Here is a 21,946-nt window from a genome sequence, read left to right as displayed (position 1 = left end):
GCCTTCATGAAGGCCCTGCCTTCTCAACCTTGCCACTAACCTGGTGACCCTCAGGTTAAATCACTACTCGTCAGCTCTCCCCCCATAAAGGTGGAAAGCAGCCTCCGGTCATTTGGGACTGTGGGAACTTTACTTTACATACCACAGATAATGACAGTGGCTGGGATTTTCTGGCTCCCAAACGGCAGGTTTTCTGGCAAAAGAGGTGGCTAGCCGGCAGAATCCTTTGGTCGCCCCAAAGTCAAAGAACATTTGCATTGCTTGCCATCTGCACCATCGGGGAAGCCAAAGTCAGGATTGGCGGGGGGGGGGGGGGGGGGGGGGGGGACAGCTTTGGTGGGACTGGAAGATCCTGCCAGCAGGAAGGGACGGAGAATCACAGTCAGGGTTTTAAATTGGCCCTTTTAGTTTTATTAATTTGGCCAAGCAAAATAATATTGAACTTGTTCCAGTCCTCCAACAATTTGCATGTGTATGTATAGAGAGTCTATGATAACAAAACATCCCAAATCGCTTCACAAGAGCTTAATCAAGGAGAGGGAAGGCCATCGTGAAAGGTTTTCGAAACAGGGATGAGAATTTTTTATCGGAGGCGTTGGTGGACCCTGTTGCTGAGCAAGCGCAGGCATGATGCATGAAAAGGGACTTGGTGCAAATTAGGATATGGGCTGCATATTGAATTAGCTTAATTTTATGACCCATGGAAGGCCGGCCAACAGAGTATTGAAATAGTTCACATCAAAATACGGAAGGAAATCAATAAACAGCACACAAAAGTGCAACAATGAAAAGGTAAATGTTAGTCGAGTCCATCAGTTCCAAAGTTCCCATCATCTTCCTTGTTAAGGTTTGTCTTCAGCCCCTTGCATTTAACTACGGAGAATAATAAACTAGCATAACAATTTGAAAAGTACTCTTTTTGGCGATTCTGCAACAAATCGTTGTGTGGCTTTCATGGGAATTTATGGTGGTCGAAATCCTATCTGGCTAATGTAAAAGACCTAATATGTGGCTTCTAATAATAATAATAATCTTTATTGTCACAAGTGGGCTTTTAGTAACACTGCAATGAAGTTACTGTATAAAGCCCCTAGTCGCCACATTCCGGCGCTTGTTCGGGTACACAGGGAGAATTCAGAATGTCCAAATTACCTAACAGCATGTCTTTCAGGACTTGTGGGAGGAAACCGGAACACCCGGAGGAATCCCACGCAGACACAGAGAGAACATGCAGCCTCAACCCAAGCCGGGAATCGAACTTGGGACCCTGGAGCTGTGAAGCAACAGTGCTGCCCACTGTGCTAGCGTGCCGCCCAAACACACTGGACAGAATATTAAGGAAGAGTAATCTCAAATGCAGAATGTAAATAATGCTGCCATAGTTGGAGCAATCGGTGGCTATGTGAAGCAGGAACCTGCAGATTTTCTCGATTAAGACTTTGGGTTTGAATCTGTCCAAGACCAATGAGAGGATAAGCTAAAACTAATGAGCGTATCCAAGTGAAAGAAATTTGGACACGCTTACTTCCAATACCCATTGGATACAACTCCCAACTACCCATCATTTAGCATAAAAACTGACATGAACTGCATTTTCTTCAGGTGTATCTCAGTTAGTAGCACATTCATGGGCGTGATTTAATGGAAAAGAATTAGAGTCCCGTTTCGGGCGAGTTTGGCTGGGTGTTTGCCAGCCCTTGCAGCACAGAGAACCCCACTATTAAACGGGACTCTGATTCTTTTCCAGGCCTTGACAAGGAATGCCTCAACAAGGCTGCACTTAGGCTCATTTCCTGCACTAACAAACCCCCAGCACCCCACCTCATAAGGGCACCCATGGACCGATCCTGGGCCAGATGCCACTGGGCACCTTGGCACTGCCAGCCTGGCACCCTGACAGTGCCCCAGCCTACCTGTCAGTGGCACCTGGGCACCTTAGAATTGCCAAGTTGGCACCCAGGTGGCACTGCCAAGGTGCCAGGCTAGCAGTGCACAGTGCCCATGTAACATCGGGGGTGCCAGGGGTACCACCCTTTCCAGAGCTCAACTATCCAAGGGCCCATGATTGCCTCAGAGACACCGCCCCCCTCCCTCCCCAAGTGCCGGTCCGCCTGGTCAATGTGGAAAATGGTGCTAAATGGCGCCCACTCAGGGTCTCCAAGGCGAGGCTGTCAGATCTCGCGCCTTGGGTAACTCTGGCGCAGACATATTCAAGTGAGCCTAACTGCTCACTTGAATATGCAAATCTGGATCCCTCCCTCAATGCGCGGTATCCTGATCGTGATGCCTCGCGAGATCTCGTGAGGCTGATGAGTTCAGTAAATCCCGAGTCCGGTGCGAAGAGGTCAATAGATCGTGCCCCACATCTAAGTCATAAGGTTCTGGGTTTAAGGCCCAAATCAGGACTTGAGCACAAAGATCAAGGCTGACACTCTCATGCAGTTGAGAGTGCTGCACTGTCGGAAATGCCACTTTTCAGTTGAGGGGCATCATTCTCCAACCCCCCGCCGGGTCGGAGAATGTCCGTTGGCCGCCGTGAATCCCGCCCCCAGCCCCTGCCGAAGTCTCCGGTACCGGAGACATTTCCGCTGGCATTTCCGCATTAGCTGGCGGGGCACCAAACGCCATTTCCGCCAGCTGGGGGGCGGAAATCCTTCCGGCGCCGGCCTAGCCCCTCAATATTGGGGCTCGGCCCCCAAAGTTGCGAAGCATTCCGCACCTTTGGGCCGGCGCGATGCCCGTCTGATTGGCGCCGTTTTTGGCGCCAGTCGGCGGACATCGCGCCGTTGGGGGAGAATTTCGCCCCTGGTCACTATGGCGCTGCTGCGGTTTGTGGGAGTTTGGAGTGTGCAAAGTGGCTGCTGTGCTTCCTACATTTGAAAAGTGCGCAAATGGCTGTAAATCACTTTAAGGCTTCAGAAAACTGGGCAATGAAAGTAGTTTTGATGAAGTCTTGATATTGACCCAAGCAGGCGTGGGACAAAATCTGGTGATCGTGGAAGGCACGATATAAACACAAGTTGGTTTTTTTTCGTGCATCTCACTGGAGAAGCCTAAATAGATCTCAATTCTTTTACCAAATCGAAAAATTGTTGCGGTGTGGCTGGGGGGAGGGGGCTGGGTGTCGTGTCACCTGAAAAGGTTTGTCCCTCACTTTGATAAGCACAACATTCTGAAAGACGAGGGATAGTTTCTTTGCAAACTCTACAGATTTTAATTCCGATTGTTTTTATTGCCATAGCAGCCTTTCGTGGGGGACAACTATTGCGATGGAAATAACAACAGAGCCTACTGCAGTTATGATGGCGGTGACTGCTGTCCTTCAACTGTCATTACTAAAAAGGTTAGAATCCTTCAAAACTGCTTCGTAAAACCTATTTTCGGCCATGTTTGTACTTGTGCATTGTGCCCCATGACCCTTTCCCTCACATGTTTGGACAAACAATACGAATGAGTCACCAATGGCAATATTTCACCACAGTTCCAAGCGTCCTCATTAAATTTGATGGAGAAAGGTAGGAAATTGATGGCTGCATCATTAGGATAAACCAATGTGGTTTTAAAAGAATCTTCACGTGATTATAAAGATGTATACCAACTTAGAAAGCGGGGTGTGGGGTGGAAAGAAAGAGTTGACTCACGTGATTGTTTTATCTTGCTCCCAGAAGGTAAGTGGGCCATTTAATTTTACAAAAATTATGCAGCAGAAATAGTTTAATTTTTTCTGTGCAAGATTTAGACTTTTTCTTCCCCCTCACTCACTCTACCCCTACCTCTCCCTGCCAACTAATTTCAGCTTTCAGTTCCTCCACGACATTGCAAGGGAATTCTTTGTGACTGGATCAAAGCCGGCATCAGCAGAAGCATCCGGCTATTCTTGTTCCTCGAAGGTGCAAAATTAGAAATTTAGGTGATAGAAGTAGTTTTGATGAAACAAACTTTAGTCCCGGTTTTAACCCCAGCAGACCGGCAGGTGTGGGGCAAAAGCTGGATGGAGTCAATGGAGCATAAAATTACGCAAAACGGGCCTCCGATCCATCTGTCAGGTGGGTTAGGTTAAACTCTGGTCCTTTTTATCCATATCGCACCTTTCATTATTTTAGTAACATTGCGAATCCCATCAGTTACAAGAAACAGCGTGAAAGGCAATGATCTGTTCTCACATTAGTATACAGCAGCCATTTTGACAGAACGAGCTCTTGCAAACAGCAATAAGATAATTTTGCCTGTTAATAATTTTTTGATGACATTGGTTGCTCAAGGTACCAAGTGAATTTCTTATCCCGATACAATTAGAACAAAGAAATCTTATACAATTACATGATCTGACAAACAGGGCTTCACCCTGTAAATGTATCTCTTCCAATATTACTGCACAGAGTATCAGGCCTAAGGCTGGCAGAGGAGATTAAATTGCAACCTTCAGAGTTAGAACGGAAACTTCTTTTTTTAAAATAAATTTAGAGTACCCAATTCATTTTTTCCAATTACAGGGCAATTTAGTGTGGCCAATCCACCTAACCTGCACATCTTTGTGTAGTGGGGGCGAAACCCACGCAAACATGGGGAGAATGTGTAAACTCCACATGGACAGTGACCCAGAGCGGGATTAAACCTGGGACCTCGGCGCTGTGAGGCAGCAATGCTAACCACTGTGCCACCGTGCTGCCTTAGAACTGAAACATCTGTCACTGACTTAAGCTAACGCTTAGTAATGAATGCAAGAAAGCAAAATGTGGTTTATGCATATCTTTGGAAAGTATAGTATACTTGTAGAATAACGTGCAAGGAAATTAATCCCTTACTCAAAGCACAATTGGATAATGAATCTGCTTCAAACAAATCACACATTTAGCAGCTTACAAAACGTGAATGAAATGAAAATCGCTTATTGTCAAAGTAGGCTTCAAATGAAGTTACTGTGAAAAGCCCCTAGTCGCCACATTCGCCACATTCCGGTGCCTGTTCGGGGAGGCTGGTACATTCTCAAATAATTTCAAAAGAAAGGGCAGTCAGGATTATTCCCTGTAGAAGAGCAGGAAATAGGGAAAAAATGGAATCAACAGGAGTCAGATGTGCACAAATCATCCCCATTTATAATCCTTCCTGCTCTCATTGTATGCCTGATCAATTAACGGCTTGCATTTCCTCCCAGGGAAGGCCAGTTATGGGGTGGAAGAGACTCAGTCTCCGCATCATCTGGGTTTGGCATACTCTGAGATAGAGCTGCATGATCTTCCTCTTCAACGAATCTTGAAATGAAATGAAATGAAAATTGCTTATTGTCACAAGTAGGCTTCAAATGAAGTGACTGTGAAAAGCCCCTAGTCGCCACATTCCGGCGCCTGTTCGGGGAGGCTGGTACGGGAACGTTTCCTGCCACGTTTGAAATTCAACGATTGCGTGTAAACAGTTTCAACCCAGAAGGACGTTTTTTTTTTGTCGGGGGGTGTGTACGAGGACTGCCCAGGGCCAGTAAATAATAAGAAGCAAGTCACTTTGGCTTGACTGCAAAATTTCATTTGTGTTATGTGGATCAGGTGGTAACCTCAAACTGAAGCTGACAAGGAGCAGAGAGAGACATTCTCCTCCAAAGTCTCTCATTCTACTTTGTTATCCTATCAGGTCAGCCCCTGTCTCAGAATCTGGGTTGCATGTCACACTCTACAGTGCTACTATAAAGTGAAGCTGTTTTCCACCAATGGCGTTATGTGCAATTGAAGTGTAACCTGAACTTTCACCAATAGCCTCCCAAGAGGAGGGAATTTTTTCTCTGCACTTTTAAGTGTAGCGAAATATCTTTACTATTTACACTGAGCATAGAAAGGGAGTCGTCCTTAGGATGATGGGAAAAGAGTGAATATATTCAAATATTTCTGAGTCGGTGCGTATGTATGTGTGACTGATCCAGGTAACATTTCTGTGATAAGGTGAATACCTGCCTGCTTTTACTCAGATTACCCAACGGGTTGTCTGTAAACCTATTAAGCTGTTATCAAATCTGCTAAGTTCCTGTATCTTAAACAAAAGTCACTTAAAAAAGTATTTCTGATGCAGAAATGTAATCATTCAGGTTATTAAGGTTGTTCATGATGGTTCATCAGCAACATGGTGGCACAGTGGTCAGCATCGCTGCCTCAACAGCGCCAGGGACCGGGTTCATTCCGGCCTTGGTTGACTGCCTGTGTGGAGTTTGCACATTCCCCACTGTGTCTGCGTGTGTTTCCTCCGGGCGCTCTGGTTTCCGATGTGCAGGTTAGATGGGGTTACGGGGATAGGGCGGGGGATTGGGCCTAGGTGTGGTGTTCTTTCAAAGTGTAGGTGCAAACTCAAGTGGCTTAATGGTCTCATTCTGTACTGTAGGAATTCTATGGTTCTAAAGAAGCAAACTTGGAACTCGCGCCTTAGACCCACCTATTCCTCCATCCTTCCCCAGCAGCTGCCTTGTTTCAGCTGAGCAACGCCAACTGTAAAAGACAAACATTAAACAAAGAATTGACAATGAAAAATATGCAGCTTTGATGAAGCAAAGACCTCTAGTCGTTACACAGGTGGATAGTAAAGACTGCATGGAGTAGAGATTTCTTTATGTGTCCTAGTCAAGTCTGGTGCATCGATCCACACCTCCAGAAAACTGCCATTCACCTATTTGCTGTTTGTGGGATCATGCTGAGCTTGAACTCAGTTCAAGTTGTGTTAATGAGAGAGAGTCATCGCAATTTCAGTGAATTAATTACACATGGAAATGCTTTGGGACATTTCTGGAGGATCCCATGAGATAATCTTCACATAATGGTAGCACGGTAGCACAAGTAGCTAGCACTGTGACTTCACAGCGCCAGGGTCCCAGGGTCGATTCCCTGCTGGGTCACTGTCTGTGAGGAGTCTGCACGTTCTCCCCGTGTCTCCGTGGGTTTCCTCCGGGTGCTCCGGTTTCCTCCCACAGTCCAAAGACGTGCAGGTTAGGTGAATTGGCCATGCTAAATTGCCCTTAGTGTCCAAAAAGGTTAGGAGGGGTTATTGGGTTACGTGGATAGGATGGAAGTGAGGGCTTAAGTGGGTCAGTGCAGGCTCAATGGGCCGAATGGCCTCCTTCTGACTGTATGTTCTATGTTCTATAATCTATAAATGTATGTCATTCTTTACGTGACTACACTTGCACAGATCCCACCACTTATCATTGGCACATTCACATGAGCGCAATAGGCGGCAGAACATGACAGTGTAATATAACAAGAATGTTGTCAACGCTCATCAGCACCCACAGCTCTCTGAACAACCTGCCGTACTGCCGGACCCCAGACCCGACCAAGGGCAGTGAATTGTGCTGAGCTAACCTCACCCTGCCCGCGGCCATCAGGCCATTGGAGAAGCAGGGTCAACACCCGTCCTTCCAAAGCAAAGCCACGGCCTGGTAGAGCTTCTCAGCAAGCTCCTGAGAGAAGGGAACAACCAGTTAATCAACCTCCCGCGCTTAGAATCATAGAATCCCCACAGTGCAGAAGGAGACCATTCAGCCCATCGAGCCTGCATTAAACCTCTGAAAGGGCACACTACCTAGGTTCAGGCACCCACACTATCCCCGTAATTCCACCTAGCCTTTTTGGACACTAAGGGGCAATTTAGCCCAACCAATCCACCTAATCTGCACATCTTTAGACTGTGGGAGAAACCCAGGCAGGCATGAGGGGAGAAAGTGCAAACTCCACACACAGTCATCTGAGGCCGGAATCGAACCCGGGTCCCTGGTGCTGTGAGGCAGCAGTGTTAACCACTATGCCACCGTGCCGTCCTTAATCATTTCTTTAATGTGCTTCAGTTTTTCAGGCATTATTCATTCATGTCATTGGGATGATTCTAGAAAGTGTTAAATGGAACATTAACGTGGTGCCATTTACTTATGCTTGTTCTTGCTTTCTGTGCACCTTCATGAGGTGCGAACTAAGTGAGGAAGCACAGTTGTTCCTGCCCCAAAATCAATGGAGCATTTACTTCTTTCTAAATTTAGAGTACCCAATTAATTTGTTCCAATTAAGGGGCAATTTAGCGTGGCCAATCCACCTACCCTGCACATCTTTTGGGTTGTGGGTGCGAAACCCATGCAAACACAGGGAGAATGTGCAAACTCCACACGGACAGTGACCCAGAGCCAGTATCGAACCTGGGACCTCGGCGCCATGAGGCAGCAATGCTAACCACTGCGCCACTAGGCTGCAAAATGGAGCATTTAAACAGCAACTCTGAGATTAAGGTTCATGCAATTGGCTGATAGGTATCGCCTTTCGACCAGGAGAACCGCCTGCCTGTTATAAGCGTGGCGTTGGAGTGATGGAATCTGTACTCTTGTGCACTTTTGGGGTGCTACAGAAACTGAGGGAATGACATGTTCTTCGTGAGACTCTGCCAATTTTGTTTGCCTGTTTATGGATCCTGGTGGTGCGCTTTGAGGATTGGATGGTGGGGGCAGGATGTGTGTGTGTGGGGTGGGGGGGTGGGGGGGGGGTTGAGGGGGAGGTGGCAGTGCGGTAAGGTAGGAGAAAGAAAAAAATCGAGAATTTTATTCACACTTTAATCAAAACTCAAGATTAATTGTTGTGAATATATTTAAAAACTGGCAATGGATTGCAGGCCTTCAGAAAAAAAGCGAGTTTTCTTGCTTTAAGCATTTTTCATGAGGAAACACTGTTCGGCTGACTTCCCCCGAAAGTCTCCCTTGCGTCGTTCAGAGCGTGGGTTCTGATTGGCTGTTTATAAACGACCTTTGAATCGCAGGTGTGGAGCACAGCTGTGGCCCGTTGGAGCAATACACTCTTCAACACATGTTTACACAGCTTTCAGAACTAAATGCAAACTGCGGCATTATGTGCGTGGTACTGGAGGAGTCCAGACACTTACAAAAGGAACAGAACATGAATCTTATCACCGTCGTAACAAGTCAATATTCTGAGCAGGAGGGGACTCTTGCTTCTTCCAGCCTGGCCCTTCGATACCACCTTATCTCATCTTTTTCAAGTAATAGCCTGCACCTTCTTCCAGACAGAAATTGGCCCAGACATTATTTTGAAAAAAAATAGAGATTGTCATTATTTCTGTTCACAGTGAATGGACCATATAGTTCTCTCATTTTCCATTGTCTTTTGGGAGTTTTAACATGGAGCTGCATCCCTAAATCCTCAAATCTATCACCAAAAGGTTTCCTGGATCTAAATTCCCATGCTAATGTCAAGTTTAAAAGGTTTTATTGAGTCCCCATTCTCGGCTTGGGAGAGAGGTAGCGCGAGAGCGAGAGTTCAGTCCTATGGTGGACAATCTGCTGGATTCTCCGTCCCGCCGCGCCAGATTTCTGGTTCAGCACGCCGGCGGGATGTTCTGTTTCGCCGGCTGGTGAATGGGGTTTCCCATTGTGGGGCTGCCCCACGCCGTCGGGAAACCCCCGGGCTGCCGGCAAAACGGAGCATCCCAATGGTGGAGAATCCAGCCTTTCTCACATCATCCAATTTCCCCCGGACACCAAAGTTGCAGCAAAGGTGGACTGTTTTATCCGGCTTCATTATGGGGTTCACCGGTGCCGCCCATTCAGCGAAGCGCATATGCCGAATAATGCCCAAACTTACTAAATGCCAAAATGTGATCCCAGCGTTCTCCACTATAGCTTGCGGAACCGGGCAAGCGTGAAAATATCGGGCCTGGGATTCTGGGTCCACCTAGAGTTTGGCCACAGCCCATTTAATGGCAAACCGGCTGGAAAATGTACGGGAATTTGCTCGGTACCGTACACAAACTGCCAGATCCCACTTGGAGGATATGCTGCCAACCCAACTGCAGCCGGTGTTGCCAATCGTGGCCCAACAGGCGTTTTCTTGCAGAACAATGAGGGGAGGGTGCACTGACTGGCACCCTAAACCATCAGAGTATTTAACAAAAATCTACGTTATTTGACTTTTAGCCAGAATATTAGCCCCTGTAAATGGGCTAGATTTTGTTATCAGCAGAAAGAGACCCAAATGAACATGGTTAAGTCCTGAATGTGAGCAAACAGCAAATTCCAATCACTGCAGTTTTTTGTGGCTTTGTTGGTGTCTCAGGAGGTGGGATGAAGTGGCAAATCCCTTCCCACACTTGGAGCAGGTGAACGGTCTCTCTCCAGTGTAAACACGCTGGTGGACCCCAGGATATTTAGTCACTCCCCCATAGAAGTGGCCAAACAAACTGTCATGTTAGCCAAAGACAAAGTATGCACTCCTCGTTTGATAAGATCACAAATGCTCTGCACCACCACAGAAATGTCCACTCCCGTATCCAGCTCCATTTGAAGAATATGGCCATTCACCTGTATCGCAACATGAATAGGGACCACATGGGGTGCTGCCAAACAATTCATTGCTTCTCAGCCTCATCCTCTGGCACTTCTGGGTTATCCAGATGCAAGGCCCGTCCCTGGGGCCATGCCTACTTTGATCGGGGCTTCTAGAGCGCTGGCCCTCCTGGTGCCTGCTGGTATGCCGAGACAGGCAGCCACACGTCGTACAGGGGCCGAAATTGCTTTCAGCTGAGTTGAGGGACGTCCCACATCTCAGTGGTGGACTCTTCGCCCAGAGGCCAGATTCACTATATGGTGAGTCCAGGCCAAAGATATACCTCATGATGCCCCAAAAAGTTCACCTCCATCCCTTGTATCTTTTGGACGATGCGTTCCGCACTGTCTTGTGTTAGGGAGACTTCGCACAACATCTTTTTCTGAGTTTCCATTTTATTAATACTGCAGACCAAGCGCTCGTGGAGCATATCGGACAGAACAGTTCCAAAAACAGTTCCATACTCACATAACTCAACTATCTTCCATCGCTGAGATATGAACACGGTGATGGACTCACCGATGGACCTCTCTGCTGTATTAAAGCGGTATCTTTGAACAATTATCGACAGGGTTGGGTTAAAGTGTTCTACCACAAGTGTAAGGAGCTGATTGAATGTTTGTGTATCTGGTGTCACTGGATACATGAGACTCCAGATCACCCCAAACCTATGAGGTGCACAGGCCATCAACAGTATGACTGTCTGCCGCTTGTTCTCTGTGATATTATTGGCCTGGAAGAAATAATGCATTTATTCAGTATATTGGTTCTAGTCTTCAACACTGGCGTCAAATACATCTGACCAGGGCAGCACGGTGGCGCAGTGGATTAGCCCTGCTGCCTCACGGCGCTGAGGTCCCAGGTTCGATCCCAGCTCTGGGTCACTGTCCGTGTGGAGTCTGCACATTCTCTGCGTGTTTTCGTGGGTTTCGCCCCCACAACCCAAAGATGTGCAGGCTGGGTGGATTGGCCACGCTAAATTGCCCCTTAATTGGAAAAAATTAATTGGGTATTCTAAATTTTTAAAAATACACCTGACCACCCAAACAGAGGCACGGCGAATCAAAGAAATCCAAACCTGAGGCCAGAAAATCGGGGAGGTGGCTCAGCTTAGTAGGTCGCAGCATCGGCAGCAAACTAGATTGCTTCTCATCGGCAGTTTAATGAGGACCCAGGGTGTCCACAGCGAATAAAGTAAGAGCAAAGTTTTTTTTTACACAAACGATATATACATGACCCGGTAGATCCCTACCGGGTTCCTCTCTGTTATTGGTGCCTTACAGGCCAACCTTATGTACATTGGTTAATTGAGCTACCCCGCCCCTGGCAGGGAGCTCATACTCCGCAAGGAGCATGGGGAAGACCAGCATTCGCACTCCATAGGTTCCGTGCAGGATATTACATGATCCAATTTTGTCTTATTTATCAAACACTGAACACATTCTTCTGTGGAAAATTTATGATTTCAGCCACAGGACTATTTATGGACTGTGTTAGAAAATGTCCCAAACTCCCAAGCAAGCAATGAAAGAAATTTATAATGCCAGGCGATTACAAGCGCTGAAAAGTCAATTGGGGCGGAAATGTCGAGGGTCTCTACAGAACATTTGACAATATCAAAGGTTCTGACTTCCATCCAGGCGTACAGGATCTGTCTGCTTTTCATGCTTCAACTGTAGCTCTTATTAATCAAACAGCAGAGACCGGAAAAGAGGAAGACCCCAGTCTCTCGCTCTGAAATCTGCTTCAAGTTCCTTCAAAGGTTCTTCTCAGAGACAGGGTTAAACCTAATCAAATCGATTAATTTTAACAGCGTCGCTTCACATCATAATCAACTTCCCATTACATAATTTGGAAAGGCCTACACCTGTATCAATTAAGTTCAGTTTGTGTCATTGTGCAGTAGGTTCAGCATCACAGTTATTGCCAATTATAAGTCACTCAACAATCACAACAAAAGCAAGTTTAACATACGTAACTCGACACAATAAACCCAACATATGCTGTTCTTGACATTTTTAGCATTGACATGACCTGGCCTGACCTTGTTATTAGACTTGTTGCTAGTTCTATTGACACATGGGCAGCAAGTAGCCATCAGCTTTATGTTAATCCACTAATCCCTTCAAATTTATTATGCAGTATTTACACAACTTTTCTCTCTCTATGTCATTCCTTACAACACACAGCCTTAGCCTGTTCTTCCAGCTGAGGCAGCTTCCTCTTTTAACCTCTTCACACTGTTTATCTTTAAGTATTGGTGTGTCCTCGCAATATTTTATAGATTTATTGAACCACTTCAGAAAAATTGTGGCTCATTTCTCTCATCGCTTGCTGGTGCCCTCTCTCCCCAATTGATGAGCAAAGTGTCCCCTCAATATCAACCACTGCTTTAAATCCTTGTATTGAATTAACCTGGGACATTGAAGCAGGCCTCACCAGGAATTGTGGAGGCCTGATTGGGAACGAGTTGCTGCCGCTAACAATAATATAATAATCTTTATTAGTGTCACACTGCATTGACGTTACTGTGAAAATCCCCTCGTTGCCGCACTTCGGCGCCTGTTCCGGTACTGAGGGAGAATTCAGAATGTCCAATTCACCTGACAAGCACTTCTTTCGGGACTTGTGGGAGGAAACCGGAGCACCTGGAGGAAACTCATGCAGACACGGGGGAACGTGCTGACTCCGCACAGACAGTGAACCAAGCCAGGAATCGAACCCGGATCCCAGGCGCGGTGAAGCAACAGTGCTAACCACTGTGTTACCATGCCGCCCACGGAATATTCCACCCGATTAAGCAAGTTGACTTCTGTGAAGCAGATACCGAAGATCAGCCTCTGCATTGCATAGCAATTCAGAGCTCCCAAAGTCAGGCAAAGTGTAGAGACACCCCAGGTAGATCATTCTCCCAAAGCAAGGCCCCCAAATAAGCGTAAAAGGGAAGGGAAGGTAGCAAGACTGAGAGGAAGAACAGACACATAAAAAAAGGACACGGAGGTGTCAGCAGTACATGTGCTTTGCTCTGAATATTCTAATATAAATAAAAAAGGTTCATCTTCTGCAAAGGCAGGAAGCTTTTGGTGAACAACACTATGCTCTGGAGAGAGAAGGCTACATGTAAACATATCTGCCCTTCTTGATGTTGGATCGGCCTGGAATTGGGTTTTTTTAACCATTTTTCCAATTAAGCGACAATTTAGATTGCCCAATCCACCTACCCTGCACATCTTCGGGTTGTGAGAGGATGAGACCCATGCAGGCACTGGGAGAATGTGCAAACTCCACATGGACAGGGGGCCGGGATCGAACCCTGGTCCTCGGCGCTGTGAAGCTGGGCCTGGAATTGTTGGCGCGTGCCGTGGACAGGAACCCTAATGAATCCCCTCCATGTAATTTCATGCTCCCTCAACCTGTACCTCAAAACACACTGGGGAAATTCTGATGGCTAACTATACATTTTGGCAAAACGCACACAACTTTCTAAGTACCAGATCCGACATCAGCCTATAAGCACATTCCTTGTGAAGATAGATCTAGTTTCAGCCGATCAAATAAAGACTTGCAAGTTGAATGCCTCTTTCATGACCTCACAATGCCTTGAAGCCCTTTGCAGCGAACTAAATATTTCTGACGTGTACGCACTGTTGCAACATAGAAGATGTGACAGCCACAAATAGCAGTGTGATCATCACGAGCTAATTAGTTTTTTAAAGAGGTATGGGTTGAAGGACGACAATAGGCCGGGGCACCAGTGAGAGCTCCCTGCCCATCTTCAAAATGGTGCCACAGAATCTTTTGCATCCTGACCTTGTTATGTTTCACGTAAAAGGCAGCACCTCTAACAATGCAGCACTCCTTCAGCATGGATTTTGTGCTCGACTCTCTGGAGGTGCAGCTTGAACTCTCGGCTTTCTGATTCAGAGATGAGAGCGTTACCAATCGAAACACAGTCAACATCAAGATAGCCGACAATGTCTGCGCACTGTCCTCTGTTTTCTTTACTTCTGACTGCGAAAACAAATGATAGAATTTGCATGTTTTAATTTCAACAACAGTCATCATTTTCAGCTTATTCTGAGTAGCATATAGAGAAACCTTCCTAGCAGTGCACATTTTTGTAATTCCACCAGAAATGTTACAGAAACTCATTTTTCCAGATGTTGCACAAGAGTAAACATGTAGCGTTTGAAAGTTGCAAGGATTATTTAGAGCTTGGCAGCAGCCACACGCTCCCCGAAGATCCTTCAGCTTGCTGAAAAGTTGCATATAAAGGATTTGATGACAATGATTGCCAAACCACAATGATTGTGTTTGAATTACTATTCCTTTTACCCAAAGTAAATAAGTATAATTGACCTGTAACTGATTATTTTTTTCAAACCTTTCTGGAACTAAAAAGCACTCAATGTACTCATAAAAGCAGATAGTTGGCTTTGTGGTAAAGTTTGGTTTCTTGCTTAATGATTCTAACTCAGGTTGACTATTTTCACCTCCTTGGGGGGCGTGTAATGAGTGATTGGGCTCAGGAATGTGCATCTGTGTGTCCACCAATGTACATATTGGTTCAACCAGGGGATATCCCTCTGTCTGCCGACTGAAGTCTTACAGTGTGAAGTGGCTAAGATCTCAGAGCTGACTGGCCCACAAGATAGGTAAAGAAGCAAGTTGTCATGAGGCGTGTAGCACAATTAATCACTCACGAGGCAAGAAGAGATGAAGTCAATCGATGGCTTTATTACGCAGACTTGTTCCCCAGCAGCTCGGTTACAGAATGCGGCTGCTGGGAGAACCCGGGTTCTTATTCTCCGCCTTACTGGGTGGAGCCAGCAGGCGGCAGATGCAGTCAGGACCCAGTGTCTGTCCACCAATAGCCTCTAGGCATCACTGGGTACCGTACTACCCCTAATACATACCAGCACATTCACCCCTTGTTAAAAAAGAACCCGGCGGGGTGGTGGGTCACATGGTGGTAGGGGTTTACAATGGCGGTACTGGGATTCCATTAGCACAGTGGCTATGCATCGATATCAACGGTTAACTATTTACAATGCCGCTTTTACTGGGCTACTGAATTATTTACAGATCTTGCTTTGTCACGCAGATTCAATGAGTCGAGTGGATGCCCTGGTCGTCCTTGCCGATCATCTCAGCTCCGGTGGTGGTGCAGGCACTGGCTCGGGCACTGTCATCTCTGGGAGCGTCGCGACGTTTGTTCCTGTTTCACTACTCCTGGACGGGCACGGGAGGAGGACCGATCCACCTGGGAAGGGAGCAACTGTAGGGTGCACCGGCGGGAGGAAGGGGGTGGTTGGTGTTGGGGGGGTGTGGGGAGCTCCGGCGGGTGCCAGGTCCCGCAGGGAGACCATATCCTGTCGGCCGTTGGGGTATGCCACGTAGGCGTATTGAGGGTTCGCATGGAGAAGATGAACCCTCTCGACCAACGGGTCCGATTTGTGCACCCGCACATGCTTTCGGAGCAAGGTGGGTCCTGGGGCTGCCAGCCAGGTCGGAAGTGACATTCTGGAGGAGGACTTCCTAGGGAAGACAAGGAGGCGCTCGTGAGGCGTTTGATTAGTTCTGGTACACAGCAGCGACCGGATGGAGTGGAGGGCATCCGGGAGGACTTCCTGCCAACGGGAAACTGGAGTCTTCTGGACCGTAGGGCCAGTAGGACTGTCTTCCAGACCGTACCATTCTCCCTCTCTACCTGACCATTCCCCCAGGGGTTGTAACTGGTCGTCCTGTTCGAGGTGATGCCCTTGCTGAGCAGGAATTGACGCAGTTCGTCGCTCATGAAGGAGGACCTCCTATCGCTATGGATGTATGCGGGGAAACCGAACAGTGTAAAGATGGTGCAGAGGGTTTTAATGACTGTGGCCGCGGTCATGTCGGGGCAGGGGATGGCGAAAGGGAAACGGGAGTATTCGTCAACCACATTTAGGAAGTACGTGTTGCGGTCAGTGGAGGGGAGGGGGCCTTTGAAGTCCAGGCTGAGGCGCTCAAAGGGACGGGAAGCCTTTATCAGGTGCGCTCTATCTGGCCTGAAAAAGTGCGGCTTGCACTCTGCGCAGATTTGGCAGTTCCTGGTGGCTGTTCGGACCTCCTCGACGGAGTTGGGGAGGTTGCGGGTCTTCACGAAGTGGTAGAACCGAGTGACCCCCGGGTGGCAGAGATCCTCCTGGAGGGCTTGGAGATGGTCCACTTGTGCGTTGGCACATGTGCCGCGGGATAGGGCATCGGACGGCTCATTCAGCTTTCCGGGACGATACAAGATCTCATAATTATATGTGGAGTGTTCGAACCTCCACCGCAAGATCTTGTCGTTCTTGATCTTGCCCCGTTGCGCATTATCGAACATAAAGGCTACCGACCGTTGTTCAGTGAGGAGAGTGAATCTCCTACCGGCCAGGTAATGCCTCCAATGCCGCACAGCTTCTACTATGGCTTGGGCTTCCTTTTCCACTGAGGAGTGGCGGATTTCTGAAGCGTGGAGGGTACGGGAGAAAAAGGCCTGCTTGGTTGAGGGTGGCCGCCAGAGCTACGTCAGATGCGTCGCTCTCAACTTGGAAGGGGAGGGACTTATCGATTGCATGCATCGTGGCCTTTGCAATATCCGCTTTGATGCGGCTGGAGGCCTGGGGGGCCTCTGTCGACAGGGGAAAGACGGTGGACTGAATTAGCGGGCGGGCCTTGTCCGCGTAGTTGGGGACCCACTGGGCGTAATAAGAGAAGAAGCCCAGGCAGCGTTTCAGGGCTTTGGAACAGCGAGGGAGGGGGAACTCAATAAGGGGGCGCATGCGTTCAGGGTCGGGGCCTAACACTCCATTACGCACTACGTAGCCAAGGATGGCTAGACGGTCGGTGCTAAACACGCATTTTTCCCCGTTGTAGGGCGTTAGCGGCCTGGAGGAATTTGCGGAGGTTGGCGTCGTGGTCCTGCTGGTCATGGCCGCAGATGGTTACGTTGTCGAGGTACGGGAACGTGGCCTGTAAACCGTGCTGGACAACTATTCGGTCCATCTCCCGTTGGAAGACCAAGACTCTGTTAGTGACGCCGAATGGAACCCTTAAAAAGTGGTAGAGCCGCCCGCCTGCTTCGAAGGCAGTGTACTTGCGGTCGCTCGGGCGGATGGGGAGCTGATGGTATGCGGACTTAAGGTCCACGGTGGAAAAGACCTTGTACTGTGCAATCCGCTTGACCATGTCGGATATGCGGAGGAGAGGGTACGCATCTAGCTGCGTGTACCTATTGATGGTTTGACTATAGTCTACGACCATCCTCTGCTTCTCCCCGGTCTTTACAACTACCACCTGAGCTCTCCAGGGACAATTGCTGGCCTGGATGATGCCTTCCTTCAGCAGCCGCTGGACTTCAGACCGGATAAATGTTCGGTCCTGGGCGCTGTACCGTCTGCTCCTCGTGCCGACGGGTTTGCAATCTGGCGTGAGGTTCGCAAACAAGAAGGCGGTTCAACCTTGAGGGTCGCGAGGCAGCAGATAGTGAGTGGGGGTATAGGGCCGCCGAATTGGAATGTTAAACTCTGAAGATTACATTGAAAATCTAACCCCAGGAGTGTGGGAGCGCAGAGTTGGGGGAGGACATAAAGTCGATAATTCTTAAACTCTCTCCCCTGCACCGTTAGATTTGCGATGCAGAACCCTTTGATTTCAACGGAATGGGATCCCGCTGCCAGAAAAATCTTTTGGGTACTCAGGTGGATTGAAAGAAAACAGCGTCTTACCGTATCCGGATGGATAAAACTTTCCGTGCTCCCAGAGTCGACCAGACATGGCGTTTCGTACCCATTAACCAGCACCGTCGTCGTTGCAGTTTGGAGCGTCTGGGGCCGCGACTGGTCCAGGGTCACCGAAGCCAGTCGCGGTTGCTGCATTGGGGCGTTTTCTTCAGGCCCCGTGGAGCCGTCCATGCTAGGGTCCTTGGCTGTCAGCCAAGATGGCGGCGCCACAGATCGCACGCGGTCAGGGCCGGACAAAATGGCCGAGCCCATGAATCGCACGTGGCCGGAGGGTCACAAGATGGTGGCGCCCATCCTCCCCGCATGGAGTCCTGGACCCAAAATGGCAGCGCCCGTTGGCCGCACATGGATCGTTGGGGAAGTTGAGTCTGTGGTCCCAGTTCTCCCCCGGAAATTGTGGCGACCCCCCCGGGACTGGCACCGCTGAATAGTGCCCCTTCTTGCCGCAACCTTTACAGATGGCCGAGCGGGCCGGGCATCGCAGCTGGGGGTGTTTCGACTGCCCGCAAAAAGAGCAGTGGGGCCCCCTCGGGTGCACTTGTGCTCTGGCCGCGCAGGCTTGCGGGGATGGGGGGTGCCGGGGGGTCGGTCGCGGCGGGGATCGACGGAGCCCAAGGGGCTGCCGCGCGGTCGGGGACATAAGCGCGGGCATTCTGCGAGGCCACATCGAGGGAGGCCGCAAGGGCCCGTGCCTCTGTGAGCCCCAGTGAGTCTCTCTCCAGCAGTTGCTGGCGAATTTGGGGTGAGGTCATATATATATAAATTTAGCCATATAGATTTACAGTGCAGAAGGAGGCCATTCGGCCCATCGAGTCTGCACCGGCTCTTGGAAAGAGCATCCTACCCAAGGTCCACACCTCCACCCTATCCCCATAACCCAGTAACCCCATCCAACACTACAGGCAATTTTGGACACTAATGGCAATTTATCACGGCCAATCCACCTAACCTGCCCATCTTTGGACTGTGGGAGGAAACCGGTGCACCCGGAGGAAACCCACGCAGACACGGGGAGGATGTGCAGACTCCGCACAGACAGTGACCCAAGCTGGAATCGAACCTGGGACCCTGGAGCTGTGAAGCAATTGTGCTATCCACAATGCTACCGTGCCCTGCTACGAAAGCATCCCTAATTAGGAGTTCCATATGTTCGTTAGCCATCACTGGTGGGCAGTTGCAGCTCCTTCCCAATATTAGCAGCGCGCTGTAGAACTCGTCCAGCGATTCTCCGGGGATTTGCCGTCTCATCGCGAGTTGGTGGCGTGCGTAGACCTGGTTTACGGGCCGAATGTAGATCCCTCTCAGCATGGTGAGCGCCGTCAGGAAATCCTCCGTGTCTTCGATGAGCGTGTAGATCTCCGGACTCACCCTGGAATGCAGGACCTTCATTTTCTGTAGGTCTGCCGGGGGCCATTCGGAGGTATCCCTCAAAGCACACTAGCCAGTGTTTAAACGTGGCCGCTGAGTTTGCTACATGGGGGCTGATTCGCAGACACTCCGGGACGATCCGGAGCTCCATAGTCTTTTAAGTTTGCGTAATAAATTGTAGCACAATCAATCACTCACGAGGCGAGAAGAGATGAAGTCAATCGATGGCTTCATTACGCAGACTTGTTCCCCGGCAGCTCGGTTACAGAATGCGGCTGCTGGAAGAACCCGGGTTCTTATATTCCGCCTTACTGGGTGGAGCCAGCAGGCGGCAGATCCAATCAGGACCCAGTGTCTGTCCACCAATAGCCTCTCGGCATCACTGGGTACCGTACTACCCCTAATACATACCACCACAAGGCGGCAGGGAGTCTACAAAGGGCTATAGACAGGTTAAGGGTGGCATGGTGGCCAGTGGTTAACACTGCCAGAGACCCGGGTTCGATACCGGCCTTGGATGACTGTCTGTGCGAAGTTTGCACCTTCTCCCCGTGCCTGCGTAGGTTTCCTCCAGATGCTTCGCTTTCCTCCCACAAAACAAATATGTATAGGTTAGGTGGACTGGCTGTGATCAATGCGTGGCTGTTACGGGGACAGGGCGGGGGAGTGGTTCAAGGTAGGGTGCTCTTCGGAGGATCAGTGCTGACTCGCTGGGCTGAATGGCCTCCTCCTGTGCTGTAGGGATTCTATGGAGTGGGCAACATTAGACAGACAGAGTATAATGTGGAAAAATGACAACTTGTCCACTTTGACAGGAAGAATGGAAAAGCAGCGTACTATTCAAATGGTGAGAGATTGCCAAACTTGGTGGTACAGAGGTTTCTGGGTGTCCTGGTACATGAATCATTCAAGGTTAATTCGCAGGTACAGCAATTCATTAGGAAAGCTAATGCAATGTTAGTGTTTATTACAAGGGGAATGGGATATAAAAATAGGGACATTTTGCTACAGTTGTACAGGGTATTGGTGAGACCACATCTGGAGAACTGTGTGCAGTTTTGGTGTCCTTATCTGAAAAAAGATATGATTGTATTAGAAGCAGTACAGAGAAGGCTCACTTAACTCATTCCTGAGAATCAAGGGTGAGGAAAGATTGAACAGGTTCTCATTGAGTTTAGAAGAATGAGGGGTGATCTCATTGGAAAGTATCCTGAGGGGACTTGACAGGGGAGATATCGGAATGGTGTTTCCACTTGTGTAGGAGACAAAAATTAGGGCACACAGTTTAAGAATAAGAGGTGGCTCTTTTAAGGCTGAGATGGGGAGAATTTCATTCTTTCAGAAGGCCATTAATGTGTTGAATTCTCTTCCCCAGAGAGAAGTGGTGGCTGGGCCACAACTTATTCAAGGCAGCATTAGATATTTGATAGAGAAGGGAGTGAAGCATTTTGAGGGGGGGGGGGGGGTGCACGGCGGGGGCACACAGGAAAGTGGAGTTGAGACTATAACCAGATCACCAGATCAGCCTTATTGTTGCTGAATGGCGGAGTGGATTTGAATAGGCGGAAGGATCACTCCTGCGTCTAAGTCCCATGTTCCCTTTTCTATATACCTATGAAAACGTAAGCTTATGAAGCTTCGGTCAGATAATATGCATAACACGGCAAAAACAAATGTCATGACCCCAATATCATCAGGGAACAAGCCGCGCATTTTCAGACGGACCCTGAAAATACTTGCATGGAACATGATTTGTTTTATTCACAAAATACGTGAGGGGGAGGGGGGAACATAACTGATCTCGCACCCAATGTACCTTTCCCCCTCCTCTTCAACATCCCATTGCTGCTTTGTGGACAACATCAGAAATTTCCTCAATCCTGCATCCATGACACTGAGATCAGAAGCTTCACATTTCTTTGTATAATTCCCAAATGCAATGTTGTGCTCAGAAAGGAATAATCCTTCGGTGGTTTGCTACATGGAATGCAGAAAGTTCATTTTGAATTTCTATCTGGTTCCCTCACTCATGGGCCTGCATTTTGCCATCAGCAGCAAAGCAACAGTGCTCACTACTGACCTCAGAGAAAGTTGCCCGTAAAGATCCCTTGATCTCTGGACATGGCTTTCACCTTTCCTGACAACAGTTTATATCTGGCACAAAGTGAATGTCTTGCTCTGCAGATATTGTGAGGCTGCCAATCGCACCAAAGCATTCACATGCATCCAACCAGGAACTTAAAAGTACTTCACTATCCGTCATTGTTAATTTATCAATTATTTCACTGTCCAAAATATAACCACTGGATTAAGACAGGAGCAATAGTAAGGGCAAACAAACTTAAAAAGAGAAAATACTTAGATATTTTTAAGAAAAAGCTATATTCAATATTATGGTGAAATCTGACATTCCACAAATATTAACATTAGTTTTTTTGTTAGGGCCAGTGAGGTTGTTTCTCA

General features: G+C 48.4%; 1 protein-coding gene across 2 annotated transcripts in view; it reads left to right on the top strand.

Moving 5' to 3' along the window:
* Positions 1–21,946, top strand: part of LOC140399096 (pappalysin-1-like) — a 457,633-nt gene that overhangs the window by 354,341 nt on the left and 81,346 nt on the right. Inside the window, exon 21 of one of the 2 annotated variants that reach the window (XM_072488243.1) lies at positions 3,245–3,343. In XM_072488243.1, coding sequence (XP_072344344.1) covers positions 3,245–3,343 — 99 coding nt within the window. Of the gene's footprint in view, positions 1–3,241; positions 3,344–21,946 lie in introns of both variants that reach the window. The other variant, XM_072488242.1, reaches the window with a different exon arrangement.

The sequence above is a fragment of the Scyliorhinus torazame genome, chromosome 22, assembly GCF_047496885.1.
Source record: "Scyliorhinus torazame isolate Kashiwa2021f chromosome 22, sScyTor2.1, whole genome shotgun sequence".
NCBI classification, from domain to species: Eukaryota; Metazoa; Chordata; class Chondrichthyes; order Carcharhiniformes; family Scyliorhinidae; genus Scyliorhinus; species Scyliorhinus torazame.
This window is presented reverse-complemented; position numbering and strand designations above follow the sequence as displayed.